Consider the following 14,941-nt stretch of genomic DNA (forward strand, 5'->3'; position numbering starts at 1 on the left):
CTTTAACCCTGATGTTATTAGACAGACCATGCTAGGGACCAGACATTTACCTGACTTTAACCCTGCTTTTATTGGACAGACCATGCTAGGGACCAGACATTTACCTGACTTTAATCCTGATGTTATTAAACAGACCATGCTAGGGACCAGACATTTACCTGACTTTAACCCTGATGTTATTAGACAGACCATGCTAGGAACCCGACATTTACCTGGCTTTAACCCTGATGTTATTAGACAGACCATGCTAGGGACCAGACATTTACCTGACTTTAACCCTGATGTTATTAAACAGACCATGCTAGGGACCAGACATTTACCTGACTTTAACCCTGATGTTATTAGACAGACCATGCTAGGGACCAGACATTTACCTGACTTTAACCCTGATGTTATTAAACAGACCATGCTAGGGACCAGACATTTACCTGACTTTAACCCTGCTCTTATTGGACAGACCATGCTAGGGACCAGACATTTACCTGACCTTAACCCTGCTCTTATTGGACAGACCATGCTAGGGACCAGACATTTACCTGACTTTAACCCTGATGTTATTAAACAGACCATGCTAGGGACCAGACATTTACCTGACTTTAACCCTTATGTTATTAGACAGACCATGCTAGGGACCAGATATTTACCTGACTTTAACCCTGATGTTATTAAACAGACCATGCTAGGGACCAGACATTTACCTGACTTTAACCCTGATGTTATTAGACAGAACATGCTAGGGACCAGACATTTACCTGGCTTTAACCCTGCTTTTATTGGACAGAACATGCTAGGGACCAGACATTTACCTGACTTTAACCCTGATGTTATTGGACAGACCATGCTAGGGACCAGACATTTACCTGGCTTTAACCCTGATGTTATTAAACAGACCATGCTAGGGACCAGACATTTACCTGGCTTTAACCCTGATGTTATTAAACAGACCATGCTAGGGACCAGACATTTACCTGGCTTTAACCCTGATGTTATTGGACAGACCATGCTAGGGACCAGACATTTACCTGACTTTAACCCTGATGTTATTGGACAGACCATGCTAGGGACCAGACATTTACCTGACTTTAACCCTGCTTTTATTGGACAGAACATGCTAGGGACCAGACATTTACCTGACTTTAACCCTGATGTTATTAAACAGACCATGCTAGGGACCAGACATTTACCTGACTTTAACCCTGATGTTATTAAACAGACCATGCTAGGGACCAGACATTTACCTGACTTTAACCCTGATGTTATTAGACAGACCATGCTAGGGACCAGACATTTACCTGACTTTAACCCTGATGTTATTAAACAGACCATGCTAGGGACCAGACATTTACCTGACTTTAACCCTGCTGTTATTGGACAGACCATGCTAGGGACCAGACATTTACCTGACTTTAACCCTGATGTTATTAGACAGACCATGCTAGGGACCAGACATTTACCTGACTTTAACCCTGATGTTATTAGACAGACCATGCTAGGGACCAGACATTTACCTGACTTTAACCCTGATGTTATTAGACAGACCATGCTAGGGACCAGACATTTACCTGACTTTAACCCTGATGTTATTAGACAGACCATGCTAGGGACCAGACATTTACCTGACTTTAACCCTGATGTTATTAGACAGACCATGCTAGGGAACAGACATTTACCTGACTTTAACCCTGATGTTATTAGACAGACCATGCTAGGGACCAGATAAAAACTGTTGGCTTCCTGGTCAGGTCTCATTGCCAGGAAACACCCCTTGTGACTGATCTTTATGTAAATCAAGTTGTATGTTATGTGGATAATGTTCCTTGGGAAACATTACTGACACATTGATTTGATTAATCCATGTTGGTCACTTCATTGTTGATTGGTAAAATATGCCTCTTAGTGCTTGACATGAGGGAGAGTTTATGGGTGTTGGCCTAGCTTTCTCCACCTCTAAGGGTGGCTCATCCTATCAGTGGGCTCCATGCCTCAGGTTTCTGTGGCAATGCAATTGATTTAATGAGACAGTAATTGATTGGATATCCAGGGATGTGTGTGGACACACTTGTCTTCAGGGCTGAAGCTTGTTGGCTCTTGTCTGCAGAGTGTGATGCCCTGTCTAGATGAATTAAACACAAACCTCAGATACTGCCAGTTACAGTTCCTAGAAAAGCTGCGAGGAGCTGACACTGATATACTGTAGTTTTATTCAAGTATTGATAATTTACCCACTTAGCTGTCAGAATAATCTATTGTATTAAGATGATAAACACTTGGTTAACATTGGGAGCCTGAAACAGTTTGAAATCAAACAACAGTATTTATTGGTTTAGGCTTATTCCAGATACAAGGTCTGTTACTTACTTGTTAATATTGTACTGATCTTCTTGTCTGGTGATTAGCCAAGTATTATTTCACACAACCCTAAGCTTAAGTGACATTTTAAAGTGAAGTGTTGTTCATTTACCTCAGGTTTTTATTGTTTTTTGCTTATAAGCACAATCGAAAGAGACATGCCTCATCGGGGTGATTTCTGGGTAAGAATATGCTGAGTTGGAATACGATTTCAGCTCTGATGGCAGTAGCCTTGGGAATTAAATTCTAAACTAATTAGTGTTGTGAGGTAGTGTTGTGCTCCTATATGGTTTATGGGTAATGAACTGGCTTTATGTCTCCCCGCGTTGTCTTTAAGAGGAGCCCTATGGGTCTGCAGTGGGGATTTCCATGAACATCCAGAGAATGGAACCACAAAGGACCAAGGGATTCTGAGAATTCTCAGAGTCCTGTTGGGTGAATGAGCTTTCTATATATAGAGTGGCTGAATGCAGCTGTGAAATAAGTCTAATCAATCCCTCCCTCCCTCTCTGCCTCCCCGTCTCTCCCAGACTGATCCAGGAAGAGAAGGAGTCGACAGAGCTACGGGCGGAGGAGATAGAGAACCGCGTGGCCAGCGTCAGCCTCGAGGGTCTCAACCTGGCCCGTATGCACCACCCCGGAGCCTCCATCACCGCCTCGGCCACCGCCTCCTCCCTGGCCTCTTCCTCCCCGCCCAGCGGACACTCCACCCCCAAGCTGGACCACCGCAGCACCACAGACATGGAGCGCATGGGTATCATGACACTGGTACGCTGCTGGGGTCAGGACGGGCTGTGGTGGGGGGTGTACGTACGAGTGTATCCCAGTCATGACGAAGGCTACCACAGCCGTATCGGGCTCTGTCTGTATTGTGGTGCAGGACAGGGCCAATAGAAGCACCTGGGATCAGCATTCAGTATGCTGTGTTTGGCCTCTCTTTCTTTGTTCTCAGCCTTGCTCTTTCAATAGACCTCATACGACTACTTCACCTGAGCTGCCCTTGATTACGCTATAACGGAAAGTTAACTCAATTTGATGGTTAACTAGTAACCTCAAATGACCCTGTACCAGATTTAAAAGCAGCTCTGAGAGAGAGCCAGACGTAGATTTTTTTTCATTAGCCAGCCACTTGTAAAACCATGTATTGCCTTTCTTTCAACTTGATTTAGATGTTCTTTCCTTGATGGATTGAGTTGCATAATCTATCTGGTTGGGTTTCATTACTCCTTCATCGTAGAGCTTGGCTTGGTTTGTGTGTGTTATAGATACCATGGATGTAAGTACTGTCTACGTTAGGTCAATAAAAGTACTGTCTATGTTAGGTCAATAAAAGTACTGTCTACGTTAGGTCAAAAAAAGTGGTCAATGTTAGGTCAATAAAAGTACTGTCTACATTAGGTCAATAAAAGTGCAGTCAAGGTTAGGTCAATAAAAGTACTGTCTGTTAGGTCAATAAAAGTGCAGTCAATGTTAGGTCAATAAAAGTACTGTCTACATTAGGTCAATAAAAGTACTGTCTATTAGGTCAATAAAAGGACTGTCTGTTAGGTCAATAAAAGTGCTGTCAATGTTAGGTCAATAAAAGTACTGTCTTTGTTAGGTCAATAAAAGGACTGTCTGTTAGGTCAATAAAAGGACTGTCTGTTAGGTCAATAAAAGTACTGTCTGTTAGGTCAATAAAAGTACTGTCTGTTAGGTCAATAAAAGTGCTGTCTACGTTAGGTCAATAAAAGTACTGTCTACGTTAGGTCAATAAAAGTACTGCCTACGTTAGGTCAATAAAAGTACTGTCAACGTTAGGTCAATAAAAGTACTGCCTACGTTAGGTCAATGAAAGTACTGTCAACGTTAGGTCAATAAAAGTACTGCCTGTTAGGTCAATAAAAGTGCCGTCTACGTTAGGTCAATAAAAGTGCAGTCAAGGTTAGGTCAATAAAAGTGCAGTCAAGGTTAGGTCAATAAAAGTACTGTCTGTTAGGTCAATAAAAGTGCTGTCTATGTTAGGTCAATAAAAGTACTGTCTGTTAGGTCAATAAAAGTACTGTCTACGTTAGGTCAATAAAAGTACTGTCTGTTAGGTCAATAAAAGTACTGTCTGTTAGGTCAATAAAAGTGCTGTCTACATTTGGTCAATAAAAGTACAGTCTACGTTAGGTCAATAAAAGGACTGTCTGTTAGGTCAATAAAAGTGCTGTCTACGTTAGGTCAATAAAAGTACTGTCTGTTAGGTCAATAAAAGTACTGTCTTTTAGGTCAGTACAAGGACTGTCTGTTAGGTCAATAAAAGTACTGTCTGTTAGGTCAATAAAAGTGCTGTCTGTTGTCTGTTACATTTGGTCAATAAAAGTACTGTCTACGTTAGGTCAATAAAAGGACTGTCTACGTTAGGTCAATAAAAGTACTGTCTGTTAGGTCAATAAAAGTACTGTCTGTTAGGTCAATAAAAGTGCTGTCTACATTTGGTCAATAAAAGTACAGTCTACGTTAGGTCAATAAAAGTACTGTCTTTTAGGTCAGTACAAGGACTGTCTGTTAGGTCAATAAAAGTACTGTCTGTTAGGTCAATAAAAGTGCTGTCTACGTTAGGTCAATAAAAGTACTGTCTGTTAGGTCAATAAAAGTACTGTCTGTTAGGTCAATAAAAGTACTGTCTGTTAGGTCAATAAAAGTGCTGTCTACGTTAGGTCAATAAAAGTACTGTCTACATTAGGTCAATAAAAGTACTGTCTGTTAGGTCAATAAAAGTACTGTCTGTTAGGTCAATAAAAGTGCTGTCTACATTTGGTCAATAAAAGTACTGTCTACGTTAGGTCAATAAAAGGACTGTCTACGTTAGGTCAATAAAAGTACTGTCTGTTAGGTCAATAAAAGTGCTGTCTACATTTGGTCAATAAAAGTACAGTCTACGTTAGGTCAATAAAAGACTGTCTGTTACTGTCTGTTAGGTCAATAAAAGTGCTGTCTACATTAGGTCAATAAAAGTACATTAGGTCTACTGTCTGTTAGGTCAATAAAAGTACTGTCTGTTAGGTCAATAAAAGTACTGTCACGTTAGGCCAATAAAAGTACTGTCTGTTAGGTCAATAAAAGTACTGTCTGTTAGGTCAATAAAAGTGCTGTCTACGTTAGGTCAATAAAAGTACTGTCTACATTAGGTCAATAAAAGTACTGTCTGTTAGGTCAATAAAAGTACTGTCTGTTAGGTCAATAAAAGTACTGTCTGTTAGGTCAATAAAAGTGCTGTCTACATTAGGTCAATAAAAGTACTGTCTGTTAGGTCAATAAAAGTACTGTCTGTTAGGTCAATAAAAGTACTGTCTGTTAGGTCAATAAAAGTGCTGTCTACATTTGGTCAATAAAAGTACTGTCTACGTTAGGTCAATAAAAGTACTGTCTACGTTAGGTCAATAAAAGTACTGTCTACGTTAGGTCAATAAAAGTACTGTCTGTTAGGTCAATAAAAGTGCTGTCTACATTAGGTCAATAAAAGTATTGTCTACGTTAGGTAAATAAAAGTGCTGTCTACATTAGGTCAATAAAAGTACTGTCTGTTAGGTCAATAAAAGTACTGTCTACGTTAGGTCAATAAAAGTACTGTCTACGTTAGGTCAATAAAAGTACTGTCTACGTTAGGTCAATAAAATAACTGTATGTTAGGTCAATAAAAGTACTGTCTGTTAGGTCAATAAAAGTGCTGTCTACGTTAGGTCAATAAAAGTACTGTCTGTTAGGTCAATAAAAGTACTGTCTTTTAGGTCAGTACAAGGACTGTCTGTTAGGTCAATAAAAGTACTGTCTGTTAGGTCAATAAAAGTACTGTCAACGTTAGGTCAATAAAAGTACTGTCTACGTTAGGTCAATAAAAGTACTGTCTACGTTAGGTCAATAAAAGTACTGTCTACGTGAGGTCAATAAAAGTACTGCCTACGTTAGGTCAATAAAAGTACTGTCTACGTTAGGTCAATAAAAGTACTGTCTGTTAGGTCAATAAAAGTACTGTATGTTAGGTCAATAAAAGTACTGTCTGTTAGGTCAATAAAAGTGCTGTCTACGTTAGGTCAATAAAAGTACTGTCTACGTTAGGTCAATACAAGTACTGTCTGTTAGGTCAATAAAAGTACTGTCTGTTAGGTCAATAAAAGTGCTGTCTACATTAGGTCAATAAAAGTACTGTCTGTTAGGTCAATAAAAGTGCTGTCTACATTAGGTCAATAAAAGTACTGTCTGTTAGGTCAATAAAATTACTGTCTGTTAGGTCAATAAAAGTACTGTCTGTTAGGTCAATAAAAGTACTGTCTACGTTAGGTCAATAAAAGTACTGTCTGTTAGGTCAATAAAAGTGCTGTCTACATTAGGTCAATAAAAGTATTGTCTACGTTAGGTAAATAAAAGTGCTGTCTACATTAGGTCAATAAAAGTACTGTCTGTTAGGTCAATAAAAGTACTGTATGTTAGGTCAATAAAAGTACTGTCTACGTTAGGTCAATAAAAGTACTGTCTACATTAGGTCAATAAAATTACTGTCTGTTAGGTCAATAAAAGTACTGTCTGTTAGGTCAATAAAAGTACTGTCTACGTTAGGTCAATAAAAGTACTGTCTACGTTAGGTCAATAAAAGTACTGTCTACGTTAGGTCAATAAAAGTACTGTCTACGTTAGGTCAATAAAATAACTGTATGTTAGGTCAATAAAAGTACTGTCTGTTAGGTCAATAAAAGTGCTGTCTACGTTAGGTCAATAAAAGTACTGTCTGTTAGGTCAATAAAAGTACTGTCTACGTTAGGCCAATAAAAGTACTGTCTGTTAGGTCAATAAAAGTACTGTCTACGTTAGGTCAATAAAAGTACTGTCTGTTAGGTCAATAAAAGTACTGTCTTTTAGGTCAGTACAAGGACTGTCTGTTTGGTCAATAAAAGTACTGTCTGTTAGGTCAATAAAAGTACTGTCAACGTTAGGTCAATAAAAGTACTGTCTACGTTAGGTCAATAAAAGTACTGTCTACGTTAGGTCAATAAAAGTACTGTCTACGTGAGGTCAATAAAAGTACTGCCTACGTTAGGTCAATAAAAGTACTGTCTACGTTAGGTCAATAAAAGTACTGTCTGTTAGGTCAATAAAAGTACTGTATGTTAGGTCAATAAAAGTACTGTCTGTTAGGTCAATAAAAGTGCTGTCTACGTTAGGTCAATAAAAGTACTGTCTACGTTAGGTCAATACAAGTACTGTCTGTTAGGTCAATAAAAGTACTGTCTGTTAGGTCAATAAAAGTGCTGTCTACATTAGGTCAATAAAAGTACTGTCTGTTAGGTCAATAAAATTACTGTCTGTTAGGTCAATAAAAGTACCGTCTGTTAGGTCAATAAAAGTACTGTCTACGTTAGGCCAATAAAAGTACTGTCTGTTAGGTCAATAAAAGTACTGTCTACGTTAGGTCAATAAAAGTACTGTCTGTTAGGTCAATAAAAGTGCTATCTACATTAGGTCAATAAAAGTATTGTCTACGTTAGGTAAATAAAAGTGCTGTCTACATTAGGTCAATAAAAGTACTGTCTGTTAGGTCAATAAAAGTACTGTATGTTAGGTCAATAAAAGTACTGTCTGTTAGGTCAATAAAAGTGCTGTCTACGTTAGGTCAATAAAAGTACTGTCTACGTTAGGTCAATACAAGTACTGTCTGTTAGGTCAATAAAAGTACTGTCTGTTAGGTCAATAAAAGTGCTGTCTACATTAGGTCAATAAAAGTACTGTCTGTTAGGTCAATAAAATTACTGTCTGTTAGGTCAATAAAAGTACTGTCTGTTAGGTCAATAAAGTGCTGTCTACATTTGGTCAATAAAAGTACTGTCTACGTTAGGTCAATAAAAAGTACTGTCTACGTTAGGTCAATAAAAACTGTACGTTAGGTCAATAAAAGTACTGTCTGTTAGGTCAATAAAAGTACTGTCTGTTAGGTCAATGTCTGTTAGGTCAATAAAAGTACTGTCTGTTAGGTCAATAAAAGTACTGTCTGTTAGGTCAATAAAAGTGCTGTCTACATTAGGTCAATAAAAGTACTGTCTGTTAGGTCAATAAAATTACTGTCTGTTAGGTCAATAAAAGTACTGTCTGTTAGGTCAATAAAAGTACTGTCTACATTAGGTCAATAAAAGTACTGTCTGTTAGGTCAATAAAAGTACTGTCTGTTAGGTCAATAAAAGTACTGTCTGTTAGGTCAATAAAAGTGCTGTCTACATTTGGTCAATAAAAGTACTGTCTACGTTAGGTCAATAAAAGTACTGTCTACGTTAGGTCAATAAAAGTACTGTCTACGTTAGGTCAATAAAAGTACTGTCTGTTAGGTCAATAAAAGTACTGTCTGTTAGGTCAATAAAAGTGCTGTCTACATTAGGTCAATAAAAGTACTGTCTGTTAGGTCAATAAAATTACTGTCTGTTAGGTCAATAAAAGTACTGTCTGTTAGGTCAATAAAAGTACTGTCTACGTTAGGTCAATAAAAGTACTGTCTGTTAGGTCAATAAAAGTACTGTCTTTTAGGTCAGTACAAGGACTGTCTGTTTGGTCAATAAAAGTACTGTCTGTTAGGTCAATAAAAGTACTGTCAACGTTAGGTCAATAAAAGTACTGTCTACGTTAGGTCAATAAAAGTACTGTCTACGTTAGGTCAATAAAAGTACTGTCTACGTGAGGTCAATAAAAGTACTGCCTACGTTAGGTCAATAAAAGTACTGTCTACGTTAGGTCAATAAAAGTACTGTCTGTTAGGTCAATAAAAGTACTGTATGTTAGGTCAATAAAAGTACTGTCTGTTAGGTCAATAAAAGTGCTGTCTACGTTAGGTCAATAAAAGTACTGTCTACGTTAGGTCAATACAAGTACTGTCTGTTAGGTCAATAAAAGTACTGTCTGTTAGGTCAATAAAAGTGCTGTCTACATTAGGTCAATAAAAGTACTGTCTGTTAGGTCAATAAAAGTACTGTCTGTTAGGTCAATAAAAGTACTGTCTGTTAGGTCAATAAAAGTACTGTCTGTTAGGTCAATAAAAGTACTGTCTGTTAGGTCAATAAAAGTACTGTCTACGTTAGGCCAATAAAAGTACTGTCTGTTAGGTCAATAAAAGTACTGTCTACGTTAGGTCAATAAAAGTATTGTCTACGTTAGGTAAATAAAAGTGCTGTCTACATTAGGTCAATAAAAGTACTGTCTGTTAGGTCAATAAAAGTACTGTCTGTTAGGTCAATAAAAGTACTGTCTGTTAGGTCAATAAAAGTGCTGTCTACATTAGGTCAATAAAAGTACTGTCTGTTAGGTCAATAAAATTACTGTCTGTTAGGTCAATAAAAGTACTGTCTGTTAGGTCAATAAAAGTACTGTCTACGTTAGGTCAATAAAAGTACTGTCTACGTTAGGTCAATAAAAGTACTGTCTGTTAGGTCAATAAAATAACTGTCTGTTAGGTCAATAAAAGTACTGTCTGTTAGGTCAATAAAAGTGCTGTCTACGTTAGGTCAATAAAAGTACTGTCTGTTAGGTCAATAAAAGTACTGTTAGGTTAATCAATAAAAGTACTGTCTGTTAGGTCAATAAAAGTACTGTCAATAAAAGTGCTGTTAGGTCAATAAAAGTACTGTCTGTTAGGTCAATAAAAGTACTGTCTTTTAGGTCAGTACAAGGACTGTCTGTTTGGTCAATAAAAGTACTGTCTGTTAGGTCAATAAAAGTACTGTCAACGTTAGGTCAATAAAAGTACTGTCTACGTTAGGTCAATAAAAGTACTGTCTGTTAGGTCAATAAAAGTACTGTCTGTTAGGTCAATAAAAGTACTGTCTGTTAGGTCAATAAAAGTACTGTCTACATTAGGTCAATAAAAGTACTGTCTGTTAGGTCAATAAAAGTACTGTCTGTTAGGTCAATAAAAGTACTGTCTGTTAGGTCAATAAAAGTGCTGTCTACGTTAGGTCAATAAAAGTACTGTCAATCAAAAAGTACTGTCTGTTAGGTCAATAAAAGTACTGTCTGTTAGGTCAATAAAAGTACTGTCTGTTAGGTCAATAAAAGTACTGTCTGTTAGGTCAATAAAAGTACTGTCTGTTAGGTCAATAAAAGTACTGTCTGTTAGGTCAATAAAAGTACTGTCTGTTAGGTCAATAAAAGTACTGTCTACGTTAGGTCAATAAAAGTACTGTCTGTTAGGTCAATAAAAGTGCTGTCTACATTAGGTCAATAAAAGTATTGTCTACGTTAGGTAAATAAAAGTGCTGTCTACATTAGGTCAATAAAAGTACTGTCTGTTAGGTCAATAAAAAGTACTGTATGTTAGGTCAATAAAAGTACTGTCTGTTAGGTCAATAAAAGTGCTGTCTACGTTAGGTCAATAAAAGTACTGTCTACGTTAGGTCAATAAAAGTACTGTCTGTTAGGTCAATAAAAGTACTGTCTGTTAGGTCAATAAAAGTGCTGTCTACATTAGGTCAATAAAAGTACTGTCTGTTAGGTCAATAAAATTACTGTCTGTTAGGTCAATAAAAGTACTGTCTGTTAGGTCAATAAAAGTGCTGTCTACATTTGGTCAATAAAAGTACTGTCTACATTAGGTCAATAAAAGTACTGTCTGTTAGGTCAATAAAAGTACTGTCTACGTTAGGTCAATAAAAGTACTGTCTGTTAGGTCAATAAAAGTACTGTCTGTTAGGTCAATAAAAGTGCTGTCTACATTAGGTCAATAAAAGTACTGTCTGTTAGGTCAATAAAAGTACTGTCTGTTAGGTCAATAAAAGTGCTGTCTACATTAGGTCAATAAAAGTACTGTCTGTTAGGTCAATAAAATTACTGTCTGTTAGGTCAATAAAAGTACTGTCTGTTAGGTCAATAAAAGTACTGTCTACATTAGGTCAATAAAAGTACTGTCTGTTAGGTCAATAAAAGTACTGTCTGTTAGGTCAATAAAAGTACTGTCTGTTAGGTCAATAAAAGTGCTGTCTACATTTGGTCAATAAAAGTACTGTCTACGTTAGGTCAATAAAAGTACTGTCTACGTTAGGTCAATAAAGTACTGTCTACGTTAGGTCAATAAAGTACTGTCTGTTAGGTCAATAAAAGTACTGTCTGTTAGGTCAATAAAAGTACTGTCTACATTAGGTCAATAAAAGTACTGTCTGTTAGGTCAATAAAATTACTGTCTGTTAGGTCAATAAAAGTACTGTCTGTTAGGTCAATAAAAGTACTGTCTACGTTAGGTCAATAAAAGTACTGTCTGTTAGGTCAATAAAAGTACTGTCTTTTAGGTCAGTACAAGGACTGTCTGTTTGGTCAATAAAAGTACTGTCTGTTAGGTCAATAAAAGTACTGTCAACGTTAGGTCAATAAAAGTACTGTCTACGTTAGGTCAATAAAAGTACTGTCTACGTTAGGTCAATAAAAGTACTGTCTACGTGAGGTTAAAAGTACTGCCTACGTTAGGTCAATAAAAGTACTGTCTACGTTAGGTCAATAAAAGTACTGTCTGTTAGGTCAATAAAAGTACTGTATGTTAGGTCAATAAAAGTACTGTCTGTTAGGTCAATAAAAGTGCTGTCTACGTTAGGTCAATAAAAGTACTGTCTACGTTAGGTCAATACAAGTACTGTCTGTTAGGTCAATAAAAGTACTGTCTGTTAGGTCAATAAAAGTGCTGTCTACATTAGGTCAATAAAAGTACTGTCTGTTAGGTCAATAAAATTACTGTCTGTTAGGTCAATAAAAGTACGTCTGTTAGGTCAATAAAAGTACTGTCTACGTTAGGTCAATAAAAGTACTGTCTGTTAGGTCAATAAAAGTACTGTCTGTTAGGTCAATAAAAGTACTGTCTGTTAGGTCAATAAAAGTGCTGTCTACATTAGGTCAATAAAAGTACTGTCTGTTAGGTCAATAAAAGTGCTGTCTGTTAGGTCAATAAAAGTACTGTCTGTTAGGTCAATAAAAGTACTGTATGTTAGGTCAATAAAAGTACTGTCTGTTAGGTCAATAAAAGTGCTGTCTACGTTAGGTCAATAAAAGTACTGTCTCAATAAAGTACTGTCTGTTAGGTCAATAAAAGTACTGTCTGTTAGGTCAATAAAAGTGCTGTCATTACACTGTCTGTTAGGTCAATAAAAGTACTGTCTGTTAGGTCAATAAAAGTACTGTCTGTTAGGTCAATAAAAGTACATTTGTCTACTGTCTACGTTAGGTCAATAAAAGTACTGTCTACGTTAGGTCAATAAAAGTACTGTCTGTTAGGTCAATAAAAGTACTGTCTGTTAGGTCAATAAAAAGTACTGTCTGTTAGGTCAATAAAAGTGCTGTCTACATTAGGTCAATAAAGTACTGTCTGTTAGGTCAATAAAAGTACTGTCTGTTAGGTCAATAAAAGTACTGTCTACGTTAGGTCAATAAAAGTACTGTCTACTGTCTACTGTCTGTTAGGTCAATAAAAGTACTGTCTGTTAGGTCAATAAAAGTACTGTCTACGTTAGGTCAATAAAAGTACTGTCTACGTTAGGTCAATAAAAGTACTGTCTACGTTAGGTCAATAAAAGTACTGTCTACGTTAGGTCAATAAAATAACTGTATGTTAGGTCAATAAAAGTACTGTCTGTTAGGTCAATAAAAGTGCTGTCTACGTTAGGTCAATAAAAGTACTGTCTGTTAGGTCAATAAAAGTACTGTCTACGTTAGGTCAATAAAAGTACTGTCTGTTAGGTCAATAAAAGTACTGTCTACGTTAGGTCAATAAAAGTACTGTCTGTTAGGTCAATAAAAGTACTGTCTTTTAGGTCAGTACAAGGACTGTCTGTTTGGTCAATAAAAGTACTGTCTGTTAGGTCAATAAAAGTACTGTCAACGTTAGGTCAATAAAAGTACTGTCTACGTTAGGTCAATAAAAGTACTGTCTACGTTAGGTCAATAAAAGTACTGTCTACGTTAGGTCAATAAAAGTACTAGGTCTGTTAGGTCAATAAAAGTACTGTCTGTTAGGTCAATAAAAGTACTGTATGTTAGGTCAATAAAAGTACTGTCTGTTAGGTCAATAAAAGTGCTGTCTACGTTAGGTCAATAAAAGTACTGTCTACGTTAGGTCAATACAAGTACTGTCTGTTAGGTCAATAAAAGTGCTGTCTACATTAGGTCAATAAAAGTACTGTCTGTTAGGTCAATAAAATTACTGTCTGTTAGGTCAATAAAAGTACCGTCTGTTAGGTCAATAAAAGTACTGTCTACGTTAGGCCAATAAAAGTACTGTCTGTTAGGTCAATAAAAGTACTGTCTACGTTAGGTCAATAAAAGTACTGTCTGTTAGGTCAATAAAAGTGCTGTCTACATTAGGTCAATAAAAGTATTGTCTACGTTAGGTAAATAAAAGTGCTGTCTACATTAGGTCAATAAAAGTACTGTCTGTTAGGTCAATAAAAGTACTGTATGTTAGGTCAATAAAAGTACTGTCTGTTAGGTCAATAAAAGTGCTGTCTACGTTAGGTCAATAAAAGTACTGTCTACGTTAGGTCAATACAAGTACTGTCTGTTAGGTCAATAAAAGTACTGTCTGTTAGGTCAATAAAAGTGCTGTCTACATTAGGTCAATAAAAGTACTGTCTGTTAGGTCAATAAAATTACTGTCTGTTAGGTCAATAAAAGTACTGTCTGTTAGGTCAATAAAAGTGCTGTCTACATTTGGTCAATAAAAGTACTGTCTACGTTAGGTCAATAAAAGTACTGTCTACGTTAGGTCAATAAAAGTACTGTCTACGTTAGGTCAATAAAAAGTACTGTCTGTTAGGTCAATAAAAGTACTGTCTGTTAGGTCAATAAAAGTGCTGTCTACATTAGGTCAATAAAAGTACTGTCTGTTAGGTCAATAAAAGTACTGTCTGTTAGGTCAATAAAAGTGCTGTCTACATTAGGTCAATAAAAGTACTGTCTGTTAGGTCAATAAAATTACTGTCTGTTAGGTCAATAAAAGTACTGTCTGTTAGGTCAATAAAAGTACTGTCTACATTAGGTCAATAAAAGTACTGTCTGTTAGGTCAATAAAAGTACTGTCTGTTAGGTCAATAAAAGTACTGTCTGTTAGGTCAATAAAAGTGCTGTCTACATTTGGTCAATAAAAGTACTGTCTACGTTAGGTCAATAAAAGTACTGTCTACGTTAGGTCAATAAAAGTACTGTCTACGTTAGGTCAATAAAAGTACTGTCTGTTAGGTCAATAAAAGTACTGTCTGTTAGGTCAATAAAAGTGCTGTCTACATTAGGTCAATAAAAGTACTGTCTGTTAGGTCAATAAAAGTACTGTCTGTTAGGTCAATAAAAGTACTGTCTACGTTAGGTCAATAAAAGTACTGTCTGTTAGGTCAATAAAAGTACTGTCTTTTAGGTCAGTACAAGGACTGTCTGTTTGGTCAATAAAAGTACTGTCTGTTAGGTCAATAAAAGTACTGTCAACGTTAGGTCAATAAAAGTACTGTCTACGTTAGGTCAATAAAAGTACTGTCTACGTTAGGTCAATAAAAGTACTGTCTACGTGAGGTCAATAAAAGTACTGCCTACGTTAGGTCAATAAAAGTACTGTCTACGTTAGGTC

At 36.5% G+C, this 14,941-nt stretch overlaps 1 protein-coding gene across 4 annotated transcripts in view; it reads left to right on the forward strand.

The window, feature by feature from the left end:
- Positions 1 to 14,941, forward strand: part of LOC115118539 (liprin-alpha-2-like) — a 91,904-nt gene that overhangs the window by 33,709 nt on the left and 43,254 nt on the right. For all 4 annotated transcript variants that reach the window (XM_065021565.1, XM_065021564.1, XM_065021563.1 and 1 more), the window contains exon 14: positions 2,880 to 3,117. In XM_065021565.1, coding sequence (XP_064877637.1) covers positions 2,880 to 3,117 — 238 coding nt within the window. The remainder of the gene's footprint in view (positions 1 to 2,879; positions 3,118 to 14,941) is intronic.

This window comes from Oncorhynchus nerka, linkage group LG8 (genome assembly GCF_034236695.1).
Source record: "Oncorhynchus nerka isolate Pitt River linkage group LG8, Oner_Uvic_2.0, whole genome shotgun sequence".
NCBI classification, from domain to species: Eukaryota; Metazoa; Chordata; class Actinopteri; order Salmoniformes; family Salmonidae; genus Oncorhynchus; species Oncorhynchus nerka.